Source organism: Caloenas nicobarica, chromosome 4 (genome assembly GCF_036013445.1).
Source record: "Caloenas nicobarica isolate bCalNic1 chromosome 4, bCalNic1.hap1, whole genome shotgun sequence".
In the NCBI taxonomy this organism is placed as follows: Eukaryota; Metazoa; Chordata; class Aves; order Columbiformes; family Columbidae; genus Caloenas; species Caloenas nicobarica.
This window is the reverse complement of record NC_088248.1, coordinates 2,422,971-2,448,480: the sequence shown is the minus strand read 5'-3', so window position 1 is coordinate 2,448,480 and position 25,510 is coordinate 2,422,971. Positions and strand designations below refer to the sequence as shown.

Sequence of the window (25,510 nt, the reverse complement as noted above, 5' to 3'; positions counted from 1 at the left end):
AAGCTTCCTTTACACCAACTGCTTACTGAAATTCATAGACCATGGTTTGTTCACTTACAGACACGGAAGAAGTTCTTAAGCAATCCTTGATCAGCAGATTTCTGAAAAAAAGCAATTTAAAGTCGTCTGTCTTCTTCCATACTACTGTCCACACCTAACACTTTATTTCTTCTGCCAGGAATTTTAGCTTGCTGGGAGTATTTTGTTTTTACTCTACATCAGCAAATGTGGCACAAAGAGATAAAACAGCTGCACGCTACTTTTCATCCTCTCAAGTGGAGTTTATTTCCCACCTGGAAACAAACAGCCCTGTATAGAAACAAAGCAAAACACAGCCTTGCTGACTGAAAATCAATTGTCTTCATACACTTTCTGCTTTTCATACATAGCACATTTAATTTCCTGTTTAATTCAGCAGAATTTGTTTCCTTTCTTCTCAAGCACTTTGTCAATTCATGACACTTGCAACGCACCTAGAGTCTGCAGCTTAAAGACAAAAGTAACTTGACGCATATAAAGCTTTTTTTTTTTACAACATATACAATAAAAGTTATTTAATTTGGTTATGTGTTAAAATTCGTAATCATATTAAATTCAATTTGCATGTCAGCAAATTGAAAGAATCTTTGAAGCTCTCTGAAAAGTGTTCTGCATAGGCATGCACACCCAGTCTGTTCCAAAATCAATAAAGCTGAACATTAAGTTGAGGGGAAATAGAGACCACATTTCTTAAACCAAGGAAAATGACACAGAAAGGGACTGTTCAAGAAGAGGCAATCCATGGCCTTTTCCAAACCCCCAGATAAAACCTAGCGTCTAAAGCCAAATACAGGTTGTTCTGCATATTTCCCATGCTGTAGTGACTTGTTTGTTTAACTTTGCCCTATTGCTCTTTTAATTAACCCAAATTACTTTTATGTGAAAAATATGTGGAAGTTTCTTACAGTTTTGTTATTGGAACCACAGGAAAAAATCCCTTTTATAGATTCTTTCCCATGAGTACTCTGAAAGATACAGCTTGAATAATCTTTTCCAAGGCCAGAGATGATCCCAAGCCCAAACCTCCTTGCCACAAAATAAACTTAGTTCCCAGGCCATTAGATCGACACCAGCTCAGTCAATGAGACACCAGTGGAAAACGACCAACCTGAGCAAGAATATTCATCACCAGCAGGTAATTTAAGCAAAGTCATTTTCTGTGTGGTTCCCTGTGTTTCTTGGATTACTAAATACATTAGTTTACTAAAGTTATTGTTATTTCTTAACAATAAAGTGAATAATGTTATTTATATTTTGACTTCTTGTAACTTCATTTTAACAGAGCTGCATTCACTTCTGAGGGACTGGGCCAGCGAGTCATCCAAGCTGAATTAATTCATATTCCTTCCCCACCAGTGACACAACCACAACTTCTTGCATAAAGGTCAATAGTACCAGTAGGAACTGGAAACAGAATGAGGGGGGAACCCAGATCCACATCAGATACCTGGAGGTTAATGGGATACCAAGCTCTTTCCTGAGTAGCTGGGCCAGGTGTCTTCATCCTAAAGCGCTGTTGCTGTTCAGCGACTACTCCAGTAATTATTCAGCGACTTTCTACAAATACACAGAGAGACACTTGGTAACTTGGCACATGCTGTGGACACTGAAGCTGTTTCTTTACAAAGGCATTCATGAAATATGCATGAAGAGTTTAACTTGATTTTCAAAAAGTCCAAGATTCCACTGATTTTCTAGCAAGTTACCTCAGAGCCCTTTGTCCTCAAAGGAACTAACTGAGCCAAGAAATTATTTGGAAGAAACCACAGCCTGTCCTTAGCCCAAGAACACATGGAAATAACCTGCTCCCCTCTATCCTCTGCTACCAATTTACTCCAAGAGCAACACATCTCCTTGGCAATCATCACACCAGAGTGAAAACACAGCGGCCTGGCATCTGTGATTAAAAAGAATGGAATATTTTACACAAGGCTGTACATGGGAGGGAAAGAATAACTAGAGGGCTTATGGCTTTGCTTTGTTTCTGCTCAAGAGAAATCTTTTGAAGGCCATCACTTGCCAGATGGGGCAGAAAAAAAAGGTGGTTTTCTACTAGAAAACAAAAAACGCAAATTACTTAGAGCAGAAGGTATTCAAGCCAGCAGTTAGAAGTCAAGGGGCCACGGAGATGGAATTAGATGCCGTGAAAACCAGATTTTGCTCCCATTTGACTGCCGGCAGCCCAGACGCTATCACAGGCAGCAACCGCTGCTGCAAACAACTTCTAGAGTGCAATTATGTTCATATTCTGAAACTACATATTGCATAAAAGTATTACTTGTCATGTATTCACATCATTCATTTTCCACACCAATCCCACGTATGGTAAACCACACGAATCAAGCAAGTAATTCCGTGAATTGTATTTATTTTTCACTCTTCGCAACCTTCAATTGTTTTCCGTTTTGCAGATGTCAGATAGCTGTGCCATGGTGTGAGGATTAGGAAACCGCAGAGGAGTTCCCCAGCATTGTAAGAAATATTCCTAAGCAGAACACTAGCACAAAACCAAACGTTTTACTGGAGGCAAGTGTCTGAATCATAATCTCAAGTCTCCAGCTCCTTAAGTGTTTTTCAATTGCTGCAGAGATAGGTGTTGATGGAAATACATCACCTAATGAGTTTCCAGCTACTTTGACTGGTCCATCAGCCCTGTTAGTAGAAGGATGTTTCTCTCTTTTTCACGTCGCTAATGTGCTAATGGCTAAAATTTATCACCCTCCAGCAAAGCTCTGGCCAGCTCATCTAACAACTCACAGTAACTCCAGAACAGTTTAAAATGGTAAAATATATAGTCTAATCTCATCTAGGACACTCATTTGCTTCCCCTTTAGAGTTCGGGGAATGTATTTCTCCTGCCTTTTCACATAGCAAAAAATGCATTTCCTTTCCCTTCAGAGCAAAGTTAATGGGCAAAGTTGACAGTCTTGCAAGAAGTTTTGAGAACTGTTGTGGTCCAGAAACCAAATTACTTGCTTCCTACAGAACTGGATATTGCATTAGATCTAGCTCGAGAACATCAGCAAAATATTTCTGAAGCCAGCAGAATACACAAAAAATAACAATATTTGCGTACAGAAGGCCAAGTTACCAGCTAATGCTAACACCTACCCGTTGATATTACATACGTACACTCCCCTCCAAAAATAAAAACCACATTTCACTAATAAAGTTTATAGCTGACTGTTCCTTTTAATAGGCAGCTATGGATTTAAACAACCACCAACACACTACATTTCTTCCCTCGTCTTAATTATTTTCTACATAGTTACAAACAATAAATAAGGGAAGAGGAAAATTAGAAGACTAATTCCTTAATCTATCAGAAAACGCTGTAGGATTATGCAAACACATACAGAACTATTCACAGAAGAAGAGCTACATATGCATATTGGAATAAAAGAAAATGAAAATGACTTCGCGTGCAGGAAAAATAAATATCAGTAACCAGAAAGAATTGTTTACCCTCTACAATAGCAACAGCCTCAACATTTTGGACAGCAGGTATCCATAGAGCCAAGCACTCAAGTCTCAGTCTGAGTTGAGGTATCATTTTTAAACAGAACAAAACAAACAAAAAAAAGAGATAGGAAAACAAATATCTTATAAGGAAGTTTTCATTCAGCTAGAAATGTAACCAATGCCTACCAATGTAATTTCTTTGTCTTTAATAAAAAGAGTAAGGTATGGGATTTTTTTTTTCTTTACATGTAACTCCCGTCAGTTTCGATATCAGCACGTGGATCGGCCATGGTTCTGTACCAAACTTGCAATCAGAAATGGGGAAATTCTTCAAATAATTGTTTTCGATCAACTGTTGAAATAAGAGGAATAGTCCATTTTCAATAATGGTGCAAGTAAATTGTCCCTCTGAATATTGTTGGGGGAACAAAATAGTAAAAATATGCAGTTGCATGTGGCTATGTAAGTAAATATGTGTATGAATAGTCTAGAAAGTATTGCCATCGCCACACTAAAACATTTTACACATATGCTGTCATCAGCTTGTAAGGATCTGGCAATACCACCTTAGTTATGTATTGCAGATCACATCATTCAGAGGGAACAGAACATTCTAAATGTGCCTCCAAGTGACACAGAAAAGCTGAAGGAAAAGGTTTTTGTTCTGCAGCTCTGGCTCCCGGTTGCCTGTTCAGGATGCCGCGACTTTTCCAAGTTCCCTTATAAATTCCAATAAATGCAAAATAATATTCTGAAGATAGTGGTATTCACGCAACGAGTTACTTGCCCAACGTCACCCAAAAATTTGCGAAAAAAAGTAAAAAAACCCCACCACAACACCCCATGGGAATCTCCCAAGTGTTTTATCCACAGCATTACTCTTACTTCCCAAGTGCCGCTACTAATCTGACCTTGGTTGCTCGGAAGATGTTCCTAAAGCTCAAGTTCTACACCAAATGCTAACATTTCTTCCTATGAGTATTTTAAATAGGATTTGACTAATCCAGTCAGCATAATAAACAATCCAAATCTTCCTAAAATGTGAATTCATGCTTAATATTTAAGACTTACAATTGCTGGATAACTTCAAAAAAAAAAAAAAAAAAATCTTATTTTGACACTACTTGGCCCGACATAAAATGCCATAAAAATATTCATTATTTTAACAAGACTTCCAGGTGGAGACACTGAACTACTTTAAAACAAACTGTGAAGTACATGAACTTTTGAAAGCTTATTCGAACTTAATCTCTTTGAATATTTTAAGTATACGATGCTGCAAACCCCATGAACTTCAGTGTACACACATTGCCATGAGGTAGTAAATATGTCTTCTCTTAATATTTCCAGTGGGTGTGTAGTTCTCAAAAATACTTTTGCAGCACCTTGATAAGAAGAAAGGAAAAGGTGAAACAAAAGCAGCTTATAAAGCCCACCTGAACTATAACCAGAAGTTCAAAACCAGATGTGCACCTCCCTGTGCTAATAACTTGCTTAGTACTGCAGAAAATATGACAGGGTTTTAAATAGCTCACTATTTGGTAGATTTACAACGCTAGAGTACTGTATGTCAAAGAAAAAAAAAAAATTAAACTCGGGAAATCATTTGCAATTTTCAGTTTTAGGCTTTCAAACTGGATATTCCAGAATCTAATTAAAAATGTTGCAGCAAATGCAAAACAGAGCAATTCCTTGAGATAACACAAGTTTGTCTACAACAGTAGATAAATGTAAAACCAAAATGGGCAGGTTTCATATACCTATGGAGATGGATTTTCAGCATCATTTGAAACAGTCGTAGCTACCTTCGCACAAGCTAGAGCTCGGCCGCTTTCATAAATACACATATATATTTGAAACCTGCAGCTAAAGCCCCAATTTCTGCCCGTAACAGTAACAATCCACATCAGCACTTTCCACCCCCCAGTGTAACTGAGCAAACAGTCCTGTTCCATCGCTTACAAACAATTGTCTTGGAAGGATAACATAAATAAGCTCATGGCTTGCATCCAAACTTTGCATTCCTGAAACAGAATAGCTTGATCTAATCACTGATTCACTTATATGATCCAATCATTGTTTGTCTTCCTCGAGGTTAGAAAAGAGATCAAAATTGAATCCACCATTTACAAGTTCTAGTCTTATTCCTAAACTATTAAGCTGGTTTTTGTTTTCTTTCCTATTAGTGGATATAAGAACAAAGCATGGACTGGACTGACATCAGTGTAGACCAATGGTCCATCTTGTCCTGTCTTTATTAGCTGACAGCGATTGATACATCAGAAAGGCATTAAGCTCATCGAACATTAACCAGCTTCTGAAGAAGGTTTCAGCATCTCGAGACAGAAATACTTAAAGCAATACAAAAGACTACGACAATAATATGAATAATGCGTCAGCGGGATTTCCACCTATTTTTAAATCTGGAAATGTGAAGATTTCCCTCATCGGTCTCCCTCAATTCACACACGCCTGAATACTACACATGCTTTCCTGAGAGGCTGCTTATGAGTATTGGCAGCTACTAATGACTTGGAATTGAAAAAAAAAAAAAAAAAGGCAAGGAAGTAGTTGATGGGAGAGAACAGGGAAGGATGAAAGGACAAGATAGATTCAGATGAACGTAGATGTGATCCGAAGTCCAATAAATCCAACGCAATGATTCATACTGACTTCAGAAGTCATGCGAGAAGGAGTCTGAAAAGGCAGAGAACAGATTTCAAGCCTAATGGCAGAGATGTTATTTCTCCAAATGTTCTGCAACAGAGGACATGATGTTTACTCTAAAATAATCATCTGTAAGAGAAGAGTTATAGGCCATTTCATTTCATTTTAAATGGCTCTGGCAGCTTTTTCTGATGTGTGATATGGGAAATATTTTTTCTTTTTCTCCCCCATCATATCTCCTAAAAAATATATACTATCCACACATACTCATATCTATCAGACCGTGTTAGTGGCCACACATCCACAACCCTCGGGGATTATGAAAATAACGTGAGCTATGAATTACATGCCCTGCCTGAAGAAGTGGCAGTCAGTGAGTACTTTGAAAATGCTGTTAGCTCTTTGTCACATCCCAGTTAGGAAAGAGAAAAAGGAGCATGGCCAGCGGTCTTTATCCTGATGACCGTTCCAGTAGGAGCTATTACCTAAAAAACAAATAATACAGGAATAAAGTTCCACCCAAATGCAGCAACACATTCAAATGCACACTATGGTCCGGGTTGCTCAGCAGGTGAGATGAGACGATGATGAGTTCTTTTAGATCTTTACAGAATAGGAAAAACTTAAAGTCTGAGAATATTTCAAAGCTGTATTCAAGTCAGCAGCCTCAGTGGTCACCAGCCAAAGACAAAAATACTGGTTTGCGTGACATAAAAATGAACGCGCGCAAAACCCTTCATTGTGCCCCTGCATAAACTTCTTGGCTGCATGATTTACGATTATTGTTTAGAAAACAACTATCTGCTCTTCACTTTTGGTTGTGTATAAAAGCAGCTGAATACAGACTGTATACTGAACAGAAGACCAAGGAAAAGTGAGTTTGGTGCTCTGCCCAGGCAAGTTCGCCCTAGGACCCAAACCAGTGCCATTTAAAGGCACTGCAGTGTACTATGGAAATGACATCAGCCAGAATTTTTACACCCAAAATCCTATTTTAAAAGAAGTAAACTGATAATTAAGCAATTTAAAGAAAATTTTAATAAGTGTTTTGGCTCCGAAGATTATATTGTGCTAATAAATACAATCTGTCTGCACAGATGGGGAGAAGTAAGAGGTAATAAAAGCAGAAACATTTCCCACATAGTTTTAGGCTAAAACTCCTATTGAAGCTTGCCCTCGCCTTTCTGGTGACACGAACACAAGAGCATTGTCCTGGGGCATGAGACCAAGTAAATGAAGCTGACAAGCAACAACAAGATCGCAGGATTACAGCAACTTCACCATGGGCTGCTTTTTACTATGGACACGGCATGTAGAACAGGGCCATGTTCTCAGGTACTATCAATGCAACGTTGATACTAAGCAATGCTATTAGATGATTAGCACCAGGGAGCACAAGGTACACTTTTTTTTTGCCATTTTGCCATGAATTTCAGTGGCAGCTGTTGCCTCAAACTTCTCCTTTTCCTTCCTACCATTATGCCAGATTCCAAGGTAAATACTTACATGCCGATAAACATACAGTCACATTATCTTAAAGGTCTGGATCTCCAAAACAGCCAAGAGTATCGCTTGCAATATAGGTACTGTGATGATAAATGTTATCGCAGGTATCAAATTCAGTCTGGAAAGACTGGGCCAAAACAAGGTGAGACAGACACGAGTGCTTGCAATAAGCACCTGCCAAGCGGCAGAAAACTCTGCTTGCTTGGCATTTAAGCTCTTCTAAAAATAAAAACAATTTCTAAAAAATTCTCACAAAGCATCTTTCTGGACAGTTTTTAAAAATGTTTAGACCCCATGATTCCAAAGGAAGAAACAGATACTGAACATGTGCACTGTACAACATTTTGCTATTCCTATACTGGAGGCAAGATTTTCATGATCTGCAACCAAACCACCTCTTCCCTGCCTCTTACTTTTGGTGCTACTAGAACAAGCACTTCCTTCCCTTGGCTCCTGCTGAAATTCATCCCATTCTTTGTCAAGGTGCTGGGAACAAGAGGGATCAGTCAAAATGTAGCAGCTAGAAATAAATTAATGCCATGGAAATTGCCCTCCCTAGCCCTATCACAAATTCCCTCTTCATAAATTCAGTTCCTGCTCATATATGGTTTGAATCTGTCAGTAATAATGCAGTTTTTAAGAGGGAAGAGAAACTTAAGTTTGAGGACAAAGCAGGGAAAATGATTTTGGCTCAAGGCATGCGAGGGATATGATCTACTTCTCTGCAGAGCCAGTTAAGAGCATTAGTTACAGTCCATGCAAGACTGTGAATAAATAAGACTCAATGAATCATTTTTAGGAAAGGAGAAAGACACCAAAAATGCTTCTCGTTGGCCACATTGTTCCTCTTCTCAACTGGAATTTTTTATAAAAATGTGCATCTTTTCATATGGAACTCAAAAGTCCTTCTTAAACTAGGTGATCAACAGCTACATGTGTCTGTCATTACCAGATTTCTCTTCTTGCTCCCCTCTTTAAATATTGTGCAAGATTTAGCTGTCCGTTAATTTGAGTAAAACACCCTTAATACTGGTGCAGAAAGCATTTCCTAACAGATATCAGTAAGTTACGCTGGCTTTTGAAGCAGGTTGGAAAGTGGTCTGACCCTCTGCTCACTATACATTGATTTGGTTTTGTATGTTCAACTGAGAGAAGTCTGGGGATGGAGATATTCTGCTCCTGAGAACATTTCCAGCAACAGATCATCTAAGTGTAGACCAACTTTCATGTATAGAAAGGGCTGAGTGTTTAGGTGGTGTTCAAATCCCCATTGGAACACCAAGCAAAGAACTGTTTCCCAGCTAAATGATAAGGAATGAAGCTTTTTAAGTACCCGTGGTGAGCACATTCCCTTGTTATTTTGCCATACAAACTGTATTTTTAGTCACCACTGAATTGTTACCATGATGTGAATGAGAAGTGTTGGAAATAGAAAGGATTCTACTGCAAAGCTGGGGGCCAAGCTGAAAACTGTTAGAAACAGGCATCACTCCAGTCATATAGCTCAAATAAGGGAGTAAATATTTGTGGTAAGAGTATGACACACACATCTCTAGTAGGCAGTGGTCTCCACAAAGACTTGGCAACTCCTTGAACTAAAATCCTAAATTAGAGTGAGACTTTTCTTCACGCCATGACTCCCCTGCTCTTTCTGGGAGTCATGGAGATTATTAAATAGTACTAATCCTCACTAGCAGATGGTAGTAGCACTTTGTCAGAGCATTATTACATCTAAGTAAACACTTTGGAATTTTAATGCAACGGCTCCAAGCCGCACTCCTCAAACCCCTCCAGAAAAGAGCCATTTCAAAGTTTGCATCTACATCTGCTGCTGTCCACCGGCTTCTGACCATCAGAAGAAGCAGCCTTTGAAACAGTAATATTAAAAGTGATAAAACGCCTTCAAAGCCAAAATGGATAGAGGTTATGGGGACAACTTTAACAGCTTCCAAAGCACAGACACCAACGATTTCAATATTCTATTTGTTACTCCAAGCTAGTGGTACAAAGTGATGCAAGGAACTTGTTTATATAGATAGACTCTCTCTCCCTTTCATGTTCTGGATGGGAGCATATAAACCTAGTATTTTCTGAAAACAGTTGTACTCCTTACTTGACACAACACAAAGAGCCAATTAATTCTAGCCTCCGGGACATTTGGCAGTCTTACAAAAAATGGGAGAAAAAAATGCATCCCTTAAAAAAAAATAGCTTTAAAAGAAAGGTACTTTACTGAACAGCTTTTTTTTAATTCCTAAATGCTACAGAAGATAATTTTCAGCAATAGCAGTTTCCAAATGCTATCATTATCTACCTTCCCCTAAGGAAGTATTTACCTCCTCCTCCCATACGTCATTGAGCCCTGTTATTAGACATCATGGATCTCGAACAGAAAAATATTTTTAAACCTACTATCCCCAAATCTAATTGTGTCTCATTCAGAGGAAATCCAAGGCAGTGGCTTGGAATGGGAGCTGGACAAGTCTGGTGTTGACAGAAAACCAGACTTTAGCCTCCACGGCCCCAACAAGGACACGTCCTGCGAGCTAAGTGTGAAACCAGATCCGCTCACCACTCCAGAGCTTCAATGAAGAAAGCTCTGACTTTTAACACAAGGTCTGCAGCTACTCAAAAAAAGGAAGAAAACGCTAGAGCTCTCACTCCACGCAAGACACCGCAGGCTATGAATCCAGAAGTACGCTGCATTATTTTCCCTTTCCTTCCAACCCTCCTAAATTAGGTCAAAAGTCAGTGGAGCAGAAGCTGAGGCTGCGCACGTCCCTTCCTCCCACTCACCAGCCACGGCACGGACCGGCAATAAACCGCTGCACGGAGGAGCAAAGGAAGATTATCTCATCAGAGGGATAACGCTGAGGCACAGGGAAATACAACACGCTCAGTTATCCTAGGAACAGAGGGGTGGAAGATGACACTTGAGTACTCATTGTTTGTGTACAGCGCAACTAGGCAATACAAAGATAAAGTGGATCGCGCTTTTCTGCAAAGTAACGGGATACAATTATCAGCTACATTAAAAAGAAAAAAAAATCTCACACAAATCAAATGCTTTACAGTAAAACTATGGAGGCTGGACAGGGAGAAACAATCTCATTTTCTAATCTATAATTTAGTTTCTTTAAAACTTAACATCTTCTAGATACATTGTTCTCAAAGCACCATTTGCATTTTATTGTTATTCTTTTCAGTAATATTCGGGTCATTCCAGTGCCTCACTCCTTCAGATTTCCCAACTTTCCTTATCTGCATACACATATACGCCCTCTATGCAGCCTGTCCCATGTGTTTCAAGCCCAGTTTCCAGCCCACATCAGTGTAACATTACCTGCCATTCCCTGCAGTTATCTTATAGTGCTACAAAGCCAGCCTGGCCCATCATTCCAGTGAGCCCCTTATAGATTGTGCACAATCCAAGCTTTTCTCCTGCTAGCTCCCCTCGGCCATTTGATTTGATGCAGCCCCTATACTCTTTGCAGCACTAGCAAAAATGAGACAACTTTTGCAAATAGATGGGTGTTTCTTGTGTATTTCCAGGACGCAATCCTGTTCCACCAGCTGAAAAATAATTTCTCTCGGTTGTTACAATTGTCTAATCACATTCCAGGAACTCTGTGAGGCTAGCTAATGGGGCTGAAGATGCTTTCAGAACCGCTGATTACATTCAAATCTCTCTTTTAAACAAAGCATTTTGCAACATACGCTGTTGCACTTTACCAAAGAGGGCTGTTTTCTTTCTACCCAGACACGTTCCAAAGCTAAACCGTGAAATATTCGTCCAACCAAAAGAGACCAAGACAGCGCGAGATCATTTGCACGACCACGCGGTAGTTCCAGCACTAGGTAAAGCCAGACTCTAACATGCTGGCAGCTGATGAAATAACTGGTTTCGTTTTGCCAGTTTCCCCAATGTTATTGGCAATAAAGCATTGTAGGCGGTGATTACGAACATCACCAGCCCTCATTGCCCATCACCTCTTGCCTCACAGCACTGTCACTTTTGCCATCACCTGCCCCAAACCAGGGATGTACCAACACTGGCCACGGCACATCTGCCCTGCCAGGACACGGATCTACGGGCTTTCACTCCTTCGTACCCACAGAGATCATTCACAAACAGGGATGAATGAACGTGTCTCTCCAAAGATGTCGGAAGATTTGCAGCTTCGACTCCGAGCGTGCAAACTGTCTGAGTCGCAGAGAGATCCAAGCTTCTCTCTTTTACTTCATCTTGAAATCTTGACAGCCAACTTTTTGTTTCATATTTGTACAGCTTCGGGCACGGCGGGGTGCCGTTTCACGATTTGTATTCGCATTATGACTTCTGCAAGCAAAAAGCCTCCTAAATCTTTGTTGTTACTTAAGGTAGAAATTCATTTCAGCCCAAATTAAAGAAAAATCCAGTCAAAAGGAATAATCTCTCTGATGACTGAAAAAGCGTGTTTATCCTTTGTATACACGTACATAAATACACACCCCACTGCTAGTTAGTAACCTGTATCATGGAGCTGGAAATTTAAGTGGCAAGTAGTACATTTTATAAGATACTTACAGCAAATATATTACTGGATATACTGCAATGCTGCTTGGATCTATACATTCACAAAGGGGAGAGCTGAAGACCAGCCTTAGGCACGATAATCAACTTTTGGGGGTATATTTGTCTCAAAAGAGGTCAAATAAGTACAATTCCAGAGAAATAAAAAGCAGCTTTATCTGTCCAAATAACAGATATTTGTGCTATAGTATGTTTATCTTCGTTCTTCCTGGCCAGAAAAAAAAAAAAAACACCAGATGTTTAAGAGTATAGAACATAGCAACCATCACAACTGCTTGCTATGAACATGGAATACAAGAGAGAAAGAAATGAATAAAAACAGTGAAAGGGAAAAGTATGTGTATTTTAATGACCAATAACACTATTGCCATTCACTTGCCATTTAACACGCAGCCCGTACTCCACACCGGCTTCACCGAGCGAGAACCAGATCTCTTCTACTGTCTTTTTCCTCTTATCAACACTCTAGCACATGAAACAGTTTAAAAATATTCTCAGATGTTTAAGCTGAAGACTATAAAGATCGCAAGAAGGCAAAGGGTATACAACAATAAATATCCTTGCTTAACGCTGTTTGGCTGGTCGTGTCCTCGCCGTGTGGTTTCAACCCATCGTACACCGCCAGACAACTTTTAATACTGGTTGCCATCAGCAAGGTAACTCCGTAATAGTCTCTTGTCACCTGAGAAAGCCAAGTGACATCTTCAGAACATGTCAATGGCTCAGGAGCCTAAGCTCTACTGGCAGTCAGTCAGACTTGAGCTCCCGTACGCTTTAAAAACAAATCGAGTTTCCATCCGTCATCGGGCCTGGGGCCCCAACGCAGATCTTGAGTTGGAATCCCAAGGCAGGGAAGCCTGGGCTGTGCACATTTTCAATTCTCTATTTCAAAAGGATTTGCAAAAAGGGTCATTGTTATATCTGTATACGTTAAAATAAGGCACAGCAAACCCAGGCCTAACATTGGGGTCTGCTGCTACGTCTGCTCTCTCCGCATCTCCCATCCAGAGCTACTTTCCACAGCACCGGAGTGGTGCTGTTTCATTTTGATTTATCACAAGTGAATTATTATAATGAAATCACCAAGTCGATTTAAGCTTCTGAGAAAGATATGGTTGGACTAACAAAAAAATTGTTCTGCAAAACAAGCAATTATTGTTAGGTTCACTGGATATTGGCCCTAGCAATCCAACTGATTACAGAAAGTTAATGATTTAAAAAGCAATGAAGAAGTACGAGACTAAATCCTTTAAATCTGCATGAAAGACTCCAAGAGGAATTTTACCGTGATTTTCACTGCATATTTTATTAGATATGTGATATTTTATTCATGGGTAAAGCAAATATAACAATTAGGAATAATTAGCATTTCAGCACAGAGTGTTATCTAATAGGTTAAAATACACATCTAATTCTTCATTTAAATTCTATGTCTTCACATTTTCGCCTTTCCGGTTCAGAACTTTTCCATTTAGCACAGCACTTACAGCAACATTATACAGCTCCCAAAGAAACAGAAACTGAGAGAACTGGTGGCTCTCGCCTTTGATATCTTATTTTTCTCTGCCACTTGCATTTTTACTCATTTTCTTTTTCAATTTCCTCTTGAGCATAGATTTTCAGATAAAACCAGCATAACTCTCAGGAAACTTTTTCCCTTTCATCTTTTTTTTCCACCCTACTCCCCTCTCACATTCCACAAGTAATGCGTGCAATGGGAACCTACTTTAACCCTGCACCGACAAATCCACCAGTTTACAGCTGACTAAAACTCCAGCATTTGTCTTTGTACCGCCTCTTCCACTACCACTTTAATGCTACAGAAGAATACTGTACTTACGGTATTATCCTTTCTCATTAAGTGTCACTTTCCACGTGATTGGGGACTTTTTGTATTGGTTTTGTTTAATGCAACACGTAGAGCTCACAGAATAGCCCTTCCTTGAGCTGATGGCAGGAACGATGCTCTCCAGCTGAACTACACTCTGTGGTACAATCCAGAATATGAAATACCTCCTTCTCTGCATTAAGTGTATCATCACTGAAACCAGGATATAAATTTTGAACCCTGCAAAATTACAGCACTGCACAATTTCAAGCCCGTTCCCTTGCCAAGTTTTGTAACCATCATCCAAACGCCAGTACATTTCATCTGCTAACCTTCAATTTCAGCCTGTGTCCTCCCTGTTACACAGATCAGCTCTAACTCCCCAAGACACATAAACCTCTATTAATTATAGCGGTTGCAGACACAGGAGGATCTCTCCCTTACTCTACCATCCCTCACACAACCGTTTGGCCAACAATAACCAGAAAACAAAGCCCGACTCCTATAATGACGAATAGCACAGGAAACTGCCCTGCTGGTGCTCACAGGAAGAGACTGAAGTACAGACAGATCCAGCAAGACAGACACCTCCTCACCCATGCTTCCATTCTAGTCTTTATTTTTAAATTACCACCTCTGCATCAAGATTACACAATTAAATTCTACTCTACAGTGGGAGACAAAAGCTCCTCTTCCTCTTCTCCCTGTGCTGCTTCAAATGTGCAAGTCAGCTAAAATCTGCACCCTGAAGGTTTTGCCCAGGCCTTCCCTACCTGGTGTCGAGGATGGTTTAACAGCACAGCACCACGCTTATTTAACATGCATTTAGCACATATTCTGTGCCATGTATCACGTTGCACCAGCTCAGTATTGCACCTTCTCCAATGCAGTCTCTAGCATTACTCTAAAAAAGGCCAATGTAGCTCATGCTTTGGTAACTGCTGCAAGCAACAGGTCAACTTATACTTGCTGGCGGACGTAGCAGATGGTGCAAGGAAGATAAAACACCACCACAGAAGGAAAGGAACTGCATCGGTATCCCAGAAGCCCAGCCGGTCAGTCTAGGGTACGAAATGCCCCAGAGAAACAGGAGCTTTCGTGCCCAGTTCCCAGCCAGTCCGACAGTTTGGCAGCAAACTGCACGTTCTGCTTCACTGCTGGGCTGCGATTCTCATTCCTGCCTCTTGGCGCTTCTAGATAGCGCAAACAAACGGGTTTATCAGGGGTTCCCAGAGGTGGGTGTCACCACAACCAGAGCCATGAACTGGACTTTAAGGCCTAGGGGATGCACAGATGTGGAGCCATCCAGGTTTCAACAGACATGCCAAGCCTGCCTCCGAAATCAAAGGGGTTTTTTTCCAGTTTTACCCGCTTAGATAACACCTTATTCCTTCTGGAATTCAAATCTAAATTAAAAAACAAACAAACACAAAAAAACCCCAGTAACAGCTGAGTTCAGAGATGCACAAAGGTATCCTCATTTGCCTCATTACCAGTGCATCACCTCAAGTCAACATTTTGCACATACCAAACGATCACATATCATAATTTACACTTACATAACATGTTTTCAGAGTTTGATTATTTTCTCATATTTGCTCAAAATATAGATTTTATGAACATTATTTCATTTTCCTAGTGTTCACTTTTAAGTCCAAGCAACAGTAATTTTCTGTGTCTAATTTTTTTTTTTTTTAAACACCAAAGATATAAAACACAAACTACGTTTGGAGAGCATGTAGATGAAGAGAGTTTTACCATGCTGCCATCCGGAATTCAGGTAATTAGGAAAAGTAACTAGAAACTGATAGCCAAATAGAACTACTCTCTCATATAAACCGTTTTTAAAACCATTGTTAGCATGCTAAAAAAAAAATAATCAAGCAATAGAGCAGCAGTGACAAAGAGTAAAAATACAAATCTCAAGAGAGAAAAGCCTCCAATAAATTTCAGCAAAAAACAGACTGCCATGGCAGATTATATATAGCTATATATCAAAGGGAAGAAGATGATTTAAGTTCAAGTCTATACCTAGGGAGTCACCTAATGGCTTACAAAAGTCATCTCTTGCCAATAGCACTTGCTTTACAGGGCCAGGGAGTGGAAGAGAACCATACTTAATGCCTTTGTTCATTAAGTTAAATGAACCTTAGTTGGTAGGTTTATGTAGTCACAGCCTTAAAAGATTTTTCTCCAGTGTGTTTTTTCAAAGATGACATTTTGAGAATAAAGACTCTGTGCATCCATAAGTAGCCATCTGAAAGCACACCGCAGCAGCGATTGCCACGTCAGGCACGTTAGGATACCACTTGAAAATGGATGGTTGGGCTTTTTCCTCTGTCTTTATCAAGGACAAAGAACTTAAAATAACACTAAGAATTATTCAAGAACATGAAAAGGAGCCACCTTCTGTAGTCAGCAATCCATGGGCTCAGTTTAAAAAGCTTCTGAAGTCAACTAAGCCACTCACCTGGATTAGGAGTGACTCTGGATCACCCTGGCGATCACTAAAACACTCCAGAAAGCAGTGACACCTAATGGCAAACGTGCCTTTGGAGGAGAGCAACCTGCGATCTGTGGCATGGAAAATGATCCCTCTCTAGCTACAGAGTTACTAGGACTAAAACACATTACAGGGGCCAAAATACTATCACAAATTTAAGCTCCTGGGGAGAGAGTTTAAGAAATAGTGCACATAGACAGAGTATAGCACACGTGCTGCGCATTTAAGCACAACATAGTTATTAATAAAACCTACTGTCTGCTAAGCCACAACACGCTCTATTCCAGGTCTTCAATCATACATATGCTTAAAATAAGCAAGGAACCTTGGCAGTTCCAGAGCAAGGAAAACAGAGACCTCAACACTTATCTGTACACACTATAGGCGCACAAAGATTTATTTGTTTTTAATCAAGTTGTTATGCCTGCTTGCCCCGTGCTTTTCAAAACATATTCAAGAATAACTGTAACAAACAGTTAGTGACATACGCTACGTACCTTCTAATGAGGCTTTACCAAAAGCACAGCAAATTAAATTCCTGGTACCAATGGACAACACAAGCCAAGATGCATTGTAGTATACCAGCTTACAAGGAGAAATATGAACATGCATGCCACCAAGCTAAAAGACTTCCTTTTCCTTAGAAAAAAAAAAAAATACATTTTAAGGGCACTTCCAATATCAACAGAAGTAGTAAGCAATAGACCCCATGTTGGAATTGCCTTCGTATTACTATCCATGGTAAAGAAGAGCTTAAAAGTATGAACAAGAACTCAGGACCCAGCAATCCTGGGAACTTGATTCCTTGATAAGGAATGCAGCGGTCCTGGCCTGCAACATCTAAACGCTGAGAGCAGCGAGGGAAAAGCAAATCTCATTTTCTCCCTCAGAAAAAAAAATAAAAATAAAAATAAATTAAAGCATATGTATAACTTAAAGAATACATATGTAACTATATAACATCTATTTCTGAACTTGCCATTGAAAATAAAAAACCTAAGGGCAGTATGCAACTGACTGCACATGACAGAAACCACTGATAAACACAAAAAAACCCCAAAACCTTGAAGTAATCAGGGTACTTGAACTATTGCTGCACACCGCTGCAATCATTTAGCCTTCAAAAATACTTTAGTGTATTTTTTCAGCAAAAACTCTACTACCATACTATGTGACCACTTTTGTAGGTGATTTTGCTGCACCTAATATGCATATATTTGCATATATGTTTCTATAGGCACAATAGGAAATCCACGTGCACATACAGAGGTATTAGTATGTACATGACAAGGGAAAAAATGAGCACAAAGTACAAAATATAAAACCATGAGGCCATCAGCTGTGGAAGATACAAAGCATACACAAATTGTGCAGTTGACAAGGAATGCCACCTAATCCCTGCTTAATTAAACCACTGTTCTAAACTACTGTTTAGGGAGTGAGGAGTGTGGGACGGCTGATGTATGAAGAAAATATCAGGCAGTGTGGCTAATCTCAAAGACTTCGGAGCTTTCAAGCTACATAAATCAGAGCGACTTTTTGAATAGCCTCATAAAACACAAAATCATTGCCATTCCACTCACGATTTCCAGATTCTTCCTACAGCATACAGATCATTAGGAAACTTCTAAGCAATCAAGTAATGTGGGGCTGATGAAATTACTCAATCAATGCACAGGCTGAGAGAAGCGGCATCATACAGAATCGCAGAGTTTTGACACAGTAACCCTGCCCCTTTCGGTTTTATATGGGGGTAAGGAAAAATCACAGCAGAGTCAATTCATTTCAACATTTTCACACAAGGGCTTAATGTAGTCTTTCTGAACTGCCAGTTCCTATTTATAATAGCAGGGCAGCAGAAACATGCAGACTATAAACAGCCCTACCAATGTTTAGAATACGATATAGGAAAACGTTTCTTTTTAAATGTGAACATTTACATACCCACAGACCTGCTCTAATGATCACAAGCAGCAGCTGTAACCATTCAGAAGACAGAAATATGAAAAAGCATATTGCAAATACCAGTCACCGTACCCCTCCCACTGCCATCACCAAGGTGTTAATCTCTGCTCACTAAATTATAACCCTTTTTCGTCATTGTCTAAGAGATGGTTGATAACATAATTCGATACAGAAAGTGTCCCTTGACACATCAAATGACATGTTGGCAAGCAAGACAGTTATACTGAAAAAGTACATGTATCAGAAGGGTACGCACAGGTAACATTATTTCTTATGACCACCTGCCCCTCTCGAACATGGGGAAAATATTTCCCACTTGAATATCTTAACACTGTAGAATGAGAAAAAGATAATGCATTTATTTTGTTGCCTATGGCATCAATACTATCTCTGGTAATATTCTTTTTCCCCTGAACTGAGCATTTTGTTTTCTTCTTTGGCTTCATGAATTCTTCTCTAGTTAGCTCATTCACAGAGTATCCTGCTATTGTTTTTGCTAACCAATGCAAATAAGTACAGTTTATTATTTATCTCTAAATATTTTATACATAAGTTTACTCAGTGTAAGAAAACAAAAGGGGGTCAAAACATCCAGGTCACAAAACACAGTGGTGTTACTAGGGGCAGAATTTTCATCTGTGAACTGTGTAAGTTGGAATATTTAGCTGTCTGCCCATTTAGTGTTAAAATAGTTCTAATTTCAGGTCATTTATTTTCAGTGTATTCAATTTAGTAGATTTAAAGCTCTATGTAAAAAATTATCAGTTTACCATTTTCATGGCAGCATAAACCAGTCTATAAAAAGAGGTAATCCCCTTGTCAACTACACTAATTGTCTCTCAAGACAAACTAATCGTGTGAGAAGCAACTACTTGGGCTTTTTTTTTTTCTTTCGATGAGGATTTACTGTGTTGATGCATTTAATCACTAACAGCATTATTAAGAAAACAGGGGTAAAATGTGTTGCATCCATCATATATAAACAAGCAAAACTATCATTAATATGAAGAGAGAAAAGCTGTCATCTCCCTTGACGTTGATGCAAAGGCACACAGCTCGCCCAGCAACACTCCATTAGCCAGGAGGATGGAAGACAGGGGATTGCAAAGAAACTCATCTGCTACACACTCAAAATTCCCCCCCAAACGCTAAGATTTGATGGGTTAGTTACAAGCTTCTAAGAAAGAAATCCTAAGATGTAACCATCTCCTAGGGTCGCTTTAACAGTCTACAACTAGGAAGAAAAAATTTTAAAAGTCAATCTCCCTTTAAAAGGAGGGCATACCGCCCTGCCTCCCCCGTGCAATATTTGATGCTCCAGTCGCACAGTTCTAGGGGCTGACCCCTATGAAGTTGCGGTACCCAAGGAGAGCAGGAGCCCGTGGGGTCCGGGCGGGGGGCGCTACACGAAGGGCTGGCACCTTCCTGGCCAAATCTCGGTGTCCTGCAGGAAAGCTCTCAGCAGCCGGGCTTTGCAAACGCTACTCCCCTTTCACGGAAACCTGCCACGGATCCCCACGCCAGGCACCGGCAGACATGTTTAACAAAGCGAGCCCCGGGGACAGTGGCGGCTGCCCCACGGCCGGCACTGCCCCGCCGACCTCCCCAAAACCCCAGCGGGCCCCCCGCCTCCAAATCCACCTTCCCCGGGGCAGGGAGGCGCTGGCCGCCCGCCCGCCCCCGCCTTTCCCGGCTCCCGCTCCGCCTGCGTGCGGTGCCTGCAGATGGGCGAGCGGCCGCGGGGGAAGCGCTCGCCCCAATTCCCCCTCCCCGCGCATCCCCCGCCCGGCGCAGGGGGGCGACCAGTCGCCGGAACAAAACGGGCTCGGGAATGCGAGAGCTGCTGGGTCGGGGAGGGCTCCGGATAACGGGGAGGGAGGGGGAACGGGTGGGCAGGGGGGAAGCCCGGCAGGCTCTCCCCCGGCTGGGGGTGCGGGCAGCGCCGTGCGTGGGCATCACCCGAGTGCCCCCCCTGCAGCAGCCGCGGCCGGCGGGGGAGGCCGCTCAGCTTCCCCGGGCGCCGCCCGGCCGGAGGGGTAGGGAAGGGGTGCCCGGGGCAACAGGAGCCCCCCCACACACACACACAGAAAGGGAAGAGCTCACGTTGCCAAACCACCTGTTCCGCCGCGGGAGAGAAAGGCGGGATGGGATGGAGGGGTGAAGGAAGGAGAGAGGGGGGCTTTCCGTGGTATGGGAAATATGGGGAGGGTTGGGGTACCCTCCGCCCGAGGGCGAGCCAGAGCTGCAGGAAGGCGAGCTGGAGCTGAAAGGCTGCGGGGAGGGGAGCGGGGAAGTGCCAGAGCCCTGCCCCCCCACCCCGAGATGATCAGCCGCACAAAACCTCAAGGTCTAAAGCACGCACGTACCCCACCGACAAGAAACCTTTACACAGGGCGGTATGGGAAAAAGAGGACGCTTAAGATCCTGGTGGAAATTATAAGAGGGGAACAAACAAACCGGCAAGCGATCAAGGGCTAAAAGAGAGCAGGGGCTGCGGGGGGAGGGAAGCCTGCCAAGAGAGGGAAGGTTGCAAAGGAGAACTGGAAAAGTGTCCAGCAGCACCAGCAGACGCAGCAGCCCCTTACCGATATGAATGATTGAATCTGCAATCGCCGCTTTCCAGGTTCGAGTCCAACAGACGGACACGACCAGGATGAGGGAGAAAACTTCCATCTCCTCCGGAGATCCAGGCTTTGTAACAACAGATCTCTTCGCCAAACGGTGCCACCGCGGACGATAACGCGGCGCAGGAGACCCAAGAGTTTGAGGAGCGTGTAAATCCCGGTGGTTGGCGCAGAGCCGCGGCTGGGCAGGGGGCGAGCCCGGGGGCTCCGAGCGCCTCTCCCCTCGGCGAGACCCCGCGTCACTTCGGGGGGCTCCTGGGCCGCACCAGAGTTGCTGGGAGCGCCGGCAGCAAATCCATCCAGCCCGGGCGCGGGCAGCAGACGCCTCTGCTGGTCAGACAATCCCCATCCTCAGCCGGGTCCAGGGATCCGCTCGGTCCCGGCTGCTGCACGGCAACTTCCAACCCACACCACGCACACACACACGCGCGCACACACACAAACCCTCTTGGCCAGGGAAGCGCCAGGAGCCCGCAGCAAATAGCTCGGCTTGAGCGAGGGAGGAGGAGCGGGCAATGGGAGAGCGGGCGATGCCGCTTCCAGCAACCGGATTCCTGCAGGAAAAGCCCCCCCCCCGGAGGCCAAAAAACAAAGTGAACTTCAAGGTAATGCAGATAGTAATGCAGAGATTTTTTCCCCCACCCTTCGCTTAAAAAAAAAAATTCTTTCCACAACTGGAGTTGAAAAAAAAAATTAAAAAAGAAATCTGCGAATCAAGCCCAGCGTGCTGTCTGTCTGTCCAGGGCAGGAGCGAGAGGAGGAGTGCCCAGAGCAAGGCAGAGAAAAGCAGATGATGGTCTGCAGGTTGCTTTTGGAGCTTGCTTCGCTGGTGGGATGCAGAGAGAGCTGGCAGCTCCAGCACCAGCCAGCACGTTGCCTAGAAATGGATCACCTAGGAGAAGGAGAGACAGCGAGAGATAAGTGCTATCAGCCAGAGAGGGAGAAACAGAGAGAGCGAGCGAGCGAGAGCGCTTCTCTCTAATAACCACCTCCTCCCCCTATCTGCAATACAAGGGAGAAACAAAACACAGCTCTCGCCTCCCTTGAAATCTTCAGCTGGGACTAAGGAAGAGACATAGGCAGGAGTGCAGACAGCCCAAAAATACATTTGGGGAGGGAAAGGCTGAGGAGGGGGGAAGATCTTTTTGAACAAAAAACCAACCAACCAACCAACACACCAACCACACACAGCACCGCCACGCACCACAAACCAAAACACATGCACCCACCCCTTTTTGTTAACCTCATAACTCCACTGCAGGTATCAAGTTCAAAGCTAGGTGGGCACTTTTGTGTCCCAGTGTTTGACAACTGAGTCAGGGACATTGCTTGAAGGTGAAAAGTGGGGAGAAAAAAAAAAAAAAAAAAATCAGGGACACCTGGTCTCAAGGGGAAAATGAAGACCTAAAAATCTATTAATATAACTTTAATTATCTGTGTTCTTCATGGGTTCCTCACAATTCTGTAAAGAAATGATTTTTTTTTTTCCTTTCTCTCTCTTTAGGTAGTGGAGAAATTTCTGTGGGGAAACGTTTAGAGCACACTTTGCATGCTCAGGGTGCTATGAATTCATTAACCGATTAATCCACATACTTCTCGTGCTGTAGTTAAATACATTAGCCCCATTACACACGCGGAGAATTGCATAGAGAGGTTAAGTATGTTCCTATAAACTAAATACCCACTTTATGTCTTATTACACTTTCTTCTGACTTTGATTTTTCTACTCACACTAGAAACAGGACACAGAAGTCAAAGAATTGCTCCAACATACTTGTTATATCCTAAACTCACATAAGCCATTGATAAGACCTGGTGGTCCTTTTAGAAGTCTAAACACAGGTTAATCAACTGATTTTTTTCAGAATGAACCTTTTTTGAAGGCATCTCTGTAGTTATAGCACTTAGGTCAAGTTCATAACTTGATAATATCTAGCATATAGAGTAATAACTTGCATATTTCTCCTGACCTGTATGCCATCTTTCAGCCATGGGACTAGTTAGCAAGCAAACTTTTATACCTACAAAATTTAAGGATTTAGTTCAAGAGAAACAAGTAACATTTTTAAGAAAGGACAAACTAAATCGGTGTTAAGGGGCAAGATAACTGAATTTAAAACAACAACCACCATCACCCCCATAAAACCAAAAAATCACAACAAACTATCAGCAACTTTGCTTAGGCAGGAGACAACTGCTCTGAAAACAGTTAAACACTCAAAAGGCTTCGAGACAGATCCGAAGCACAAGGCTGGGCTCATCTTTTCACCACTAGAATGGGCTTTCTCTCCTCTAAGAGCTGTAACAAATCACAACTGAAATTGACTTTAAGAGACAAGAGAAAAGATATATAAAGAGAACTAAAGCTGATGAGCAGTGTGAAGCAGAAGTCTCACAAATTATGTCACTCGTGCTGCATTTATCCATATCTTCTGTGCAAGTCACGGATCTGTTATTGATAACAGCAAAAAAGGCGCTTTTTTCTATAAATGACGGTTTATGCACAGTATCAGTTAGTGTAATGGGCATTAATTTTACAAGTAATAAATTCTGATTCATCTGAGAAACTTTTGGAGCTGCTCAAATTATTATTACTTCTCCACAGAAGAACAAAGTTCACAAGAAATGTTAATTCGCTTCTTTGGGGGGCATGTCAGAGCAGTACTCTTTAATAATGTACAATACACAGTAGGCAGAATAGGAAATGTAATGGAAACCTTTGGAAAATAATAACTTTTTAACCTCAGTTTAGAAAACACTAAGAATTTTGAGGCCTTGTTTAGAAACCAGCCATCCTTACTGACTCTTTAAAGCATAGGTGGGATTAAAAAGAACCCATCGTGTGTTACAGGAAAGAACCTTCAATCACAAATACCCAACAATCGTATGCAAATTGTTATTGGTGCCATCTGAACACGGGAGAATGGCCAGGAAGGCCCACCTACTATTGCCAAGATTGGTTTCTATTTCTGGACATTTAGTTTTGTTTTGGTTTTTTTCTCATTTTCACTACAGCTGCTTCTTATTCTTTGAGTCTTTGTTGGTTATTTTTAAATAAATGCTCCTGACAGGGGAAGATTAACAGTAATTCTGTGAATCTCCATATTTCTTTGATAGCTATATGGAAGCACATGCTTTTTTTCCCCTCTCTTCGGACAATATTTGGAAGTTCTGATTTGTCGCCATTATAGATGAAATGCAGAGCCCCGTAAAACCCTCAGTACTATAACTCTGAAGGATAACAAGCAGATTTGGCAACCAAATCTGCCCAGAAGGATGTCATTCCCAGATCAAATCCTCATTTGCATGTGATGAGGAGAACAAAAAAAAAGGTAGTCCTTAGTTTAATTCTTGTTACCTATGATTATTATGATGTAGACTGTGAGAAGGTCTGCCTAACTTTAAGACTTGATGTACCCAAGACTGGCCAGATAAATATTTCAGGATAGTAAGACAAGCAACTATGGGCCTCCACCCCTAATTTATATAGGACAGCAAGTTCCATTTGACAGTGCTATGTCAATCTAAATAACACTGAGTTTCCCCTGTTTTGAAAACACAAACTGCCAAATATCCCTCACCTTGCCTTGCTATTTTTTTTAAAATAAATGCGTTCTTGAAGTGCTGGTATAAAGCAACCGATGGACAGATCTATCATGAGACCGAACAAATGTTCCTCAGCCCCTGAGCTGGTGCCCAGACTCTCTGGGGAAGCTGCAAGAGGTTGCTCCGGTTGACATGTCTACTCAGTCTTTGCTTTACCTGGCATAGCTTCAAACAAGAAGTCATCTGGGAGGGCTTTAGTTAAGAGGACATCTGCCCATTAGGAAATAGACTTGCTTCAGTGACCACCAAATAACCTTTAAATGAAAGCTTTAGCCTACTGCCAACTTTAAGGTTGTTTGTGGTATAATGAAATACGAGGTTAATAGAACCATTCAAATTCTAAGTAGTGGACCAGACATCGACTCCATCTGTCCTGTCACATTTTGAGTGAAACATGTGCTCTTGAGCCTCCATCACCACTTCTGAATAACACAGATAATCTTGCCTTTACTTATCCAGATAGTTTGAGGATTAGTTTATTTTTCAAATGCAAAGTCATCCTTTTTCCAATTTCCTTCATTCTGTTTCTCCGTAGCTTAAACATGTGAATGTGTGTATATCTGCAAAAGTGAGTTTGTATGTGCACATGCAGATAGATAAACAGACAGAAAGTAATTTCATCTGGCCATTATACAAATAAACAGAACATTAAATATTTACTGCACTTTGAAAGAACAGTGCATGTTGTGGCCTTGAATATCTTAATCTTGAATATCAAATGCCAAACCAGAATCAAG

The 25,510-nt window shown here is 41.5% G+C and overlaps 1 protein-coding gene across 2 annotated transcripts in view; it reads right to left on the bottom strand.

Moving 5' to 3' along the window:
* Positions 1-21,231, bottom strand: part of GRID2 (glutamate ionotropic receptor delta type subunit 2) — a 570,960-nt gene extending 549,729 nt beyond the window's left edge. The window contains exon 1 of one of the 2 annotated variants that reach the window (XM_065634052.1): positions 21,129-21,231. In XM_065634052.1, the coding sequence (XP_065490124.1) occupies positions 21,129-21,216 (88 nt within the window). In that variant the 5' untranslated portion in view covers positions 21,217-21,231. The remainder of the gene's footprint in view (positions 1-21,128) is intronic. The other variant, XM_065634053.1, reaches the window with a different exon arrangement.
* Between the last annotated feature and the right edge of the window lie 4,279 nt (positions 21,232-25,510).